Source organism: Buceros rhinoceros, unplaced genomic scaffold (assembly GCF_000710305.1).
Source record: "Buceros rhinoceros silvestris isolate BGI_N320 unplaced genomic scaffold, ASM71030v1 scaffold4165, whole genome shotgun sequence".
Taxonomy (NCBI): domain Eukaryota; kingdom Metazoa; phylum Chordata; class Aves; order Bucerotiformes; family Bucerotidae; genus Buceros; species Buceros rhinoceros.
The window spans coordinates 12,248-14,697 of NW_010414419.1; the positions used below are offsets into that span (position 1 = coordinate 12,248).

General features: G+C 41.8%; 1 protein-coding gene across 1 annotated transcript in view; it reads right to left on the reverse strand.

Moving 5' to 3' along the window:
- DOCK7 (dedicator of cytokinesis 7) overlaps positions 1 to 2,450 on the reverse strand; it is a gene marked incomplete at its 5' end in the record, with an annotated part of 82,239 nt that overhangs the window by 691 nt on the left and 79,098 nt on the right. Inside the window, one exon of the mRNA XM_010137083.1 lies at positions 1,896 to 1,930. Coding sequence (XP_010135385.1) covers positions 1,896 to 1,930 — 35 coding nt within the window. The remainder of the gene's footprint in view (positions 1 to 1,895; positions 1,931 to 2,450) is intronic.

The following is a 2,450-nucleotide window of genomic DNA, read 5'->3' on the forward strand; positions in this document are numbered from 1 at the left end:
AGAGGAAAAACCTGCCATTACAAATACACAAAGACCTTTCCCTTTTCCAAAGCATAATAAATAATTTCACAGTCTAAGCCAAGGAATGTTTGCTGTAAAAACAAGTAACTGTCATCTTACCTTGCAAGAGCAGCCAAAGCACCTTACAGAACACTATGTCTTTACTGCCTGCACTTCGGGGTTTGCTGAATTTCAGCCTGCAAATGGAAGTTCTTGCATCCCACCATACGGTACAGCGGGAGGGAAACATTCTCTGTAGGCAGCTGAACAGAAACCATGCTCTGCTAGAGCAGGCTGAATGAAAAAACCCTCCTTTGGTGCACGGACGGACAGTACGGGCTGGGTTTTTGGGAGACTTGAATGCAAGTGAAGGACTTGCCACACTTCCTGAACTAGTCCCTTGCCATGGTAATGACTGTGCAGGTGGCCTGTAGTTTGCTGCAATGGAGAACAAAATGTGGCTGCCCGACCTGAGCTTTCCAGGGTATGACCCTGGAGTTCCACCCAGCTGTCCAGCTGTAGGTACTGACAAACCAGTCTGATGCTGACATGGAGCCATCTAGTAAAATCAAAGATTATTTTCTAGCTAAAGAAACTACACAGGGACAACTGTAAATTAAGGTTTCATTCTGTCATGGCTAAAGGGAGTTGTTACCCGTGTCTCACTCCGTAAATATTTTGCATGCCTCTTCATAGCCCTTCTCTTGCAAAGCTACCCCCCCCGCCTTAGTGTTTTCCATTATGAGAGCCCCCACCCCAAAGCCTCATCAACACCTCAGGCTCTGCAACAGGCCTTTGAAGTAGCTCTGAGGGAATAACCGTGGTGTAACTCCTAACGCAGAATGACTTCAGGAGTCCTTGTGCTCCAGGGCAATGGTCAGAGCACAACATGCTGAGAAGAGCAGCACGCTTATGCTACCGCAACACACCACCGCTGTGACACTGTTGGGACAGCAGAAGCTGCTAATGACTTGAAGTAAGTATCAAGACTAAAAAAGACCCTCCTCACCCTAAATGTCCCCCTTCTGATGCAGAAGGGTGGGCACTTGCTGCAGGTGCTTAAAGAGAGGCACCAACGAAACACCTCCCAGCACTTTCTAACATACAGGAATGTGTTTGTTAGGACTGAAGGTTAAATTATTTAGGTTTCAAAAGTCAAATACTCACAAATTGGAAGTGGTGAGGTATCATTGTTTTCTATCTGAAGAGCTCATGTATAACCACTTTTTTCTTTTATATATATATAAAAGTACATTTATCAAATTTGTTTGTATATATTAACGCACCTAAATATGCACACATATATATTTAGAGAGAATAAGTTTGGGTTTAATCACACACCACCTCTTCCTAGGGCCCTTATTCAACACAGAGAGGAAGAATATCAAGGACCAGATTTAGGAGTCATGTACTCAGCCCCAGTTCTGGTGTCTCCTCCAAAGAGAGGAAAGCCACCAGAATAACTGCTGTAACCAGATGTTTCTCTTTACATAAAGAACAAGGCAAAGAATCCTTCTACGTCAGCTTCTAACTTCAACTGTGATATAATTTTATGGTCTTTTCCCCTGTGAAATTAGTTTTCAAATTGAAAAAGGGACGGAAAAAGGAGTCTGGTCACACATATGGTGCTAAGCTGCATCGCACATTCCCGGTTAGGAGGTTACTGTGCTGGTCGGACTTCCTGGCTGGGGAAAATGACCTTGGACACACTGTAATCACAGTGAAAGTCCACTCCGCAGATACTGAAGGAGGTGGAGCGACACCAAGATGTGCCTCTGTCCTTCTGATAGCTACAGAGGGAACGATTTTTTTTTTTTTTTGGTACTCAGAGTTACACAGGAAAAGGATCATAAAAAAATCACCACTGGGATAAGAAGTGATACCGTAAGACTTACCTTTCTCTGACCCTTTTTCCTGAGGATGGCAAGCTCTGAAGTCCAACGCACAGGGAATTAAAGTGTAAACATTCACATATTTAATAGTACCATCAAAATAACCATCATCACTACATTAAAAACTTCAAAAATGCATTTGCGTATGGTCCTAATATAAATTAAATATATGAACTAAAAGTAAATAAATTTAACATTAGGTAATGCTATAAATAAAGGTAAATGCGCTTAGTGTACCTTTGAGTCATAAAAATGCCTTAAAAAACAGGGAAGTTTACAGCTTATCACCAATACTCTGGATACCACCGTCATGGTTTTCTTTTTTTCACACATTGGTAAGTCTACATCGGAACAATTCAGAATGATTTTTGGCCACTGAACACTTGGATGGAGGAAGAGGTGTGTGGGATGTCCAGGATGAAGTCCAAGTTTTATTTCACAATAAAACTTCTTTGATTCCCAGCGCTGATAACAAGGCTCTTTCTTTTCAAAACCTTAATTTTAAGTGCTTTTTTTATTTTGGTTTTTAACTCGTTTAGATATCCATTTTGCGAAGGC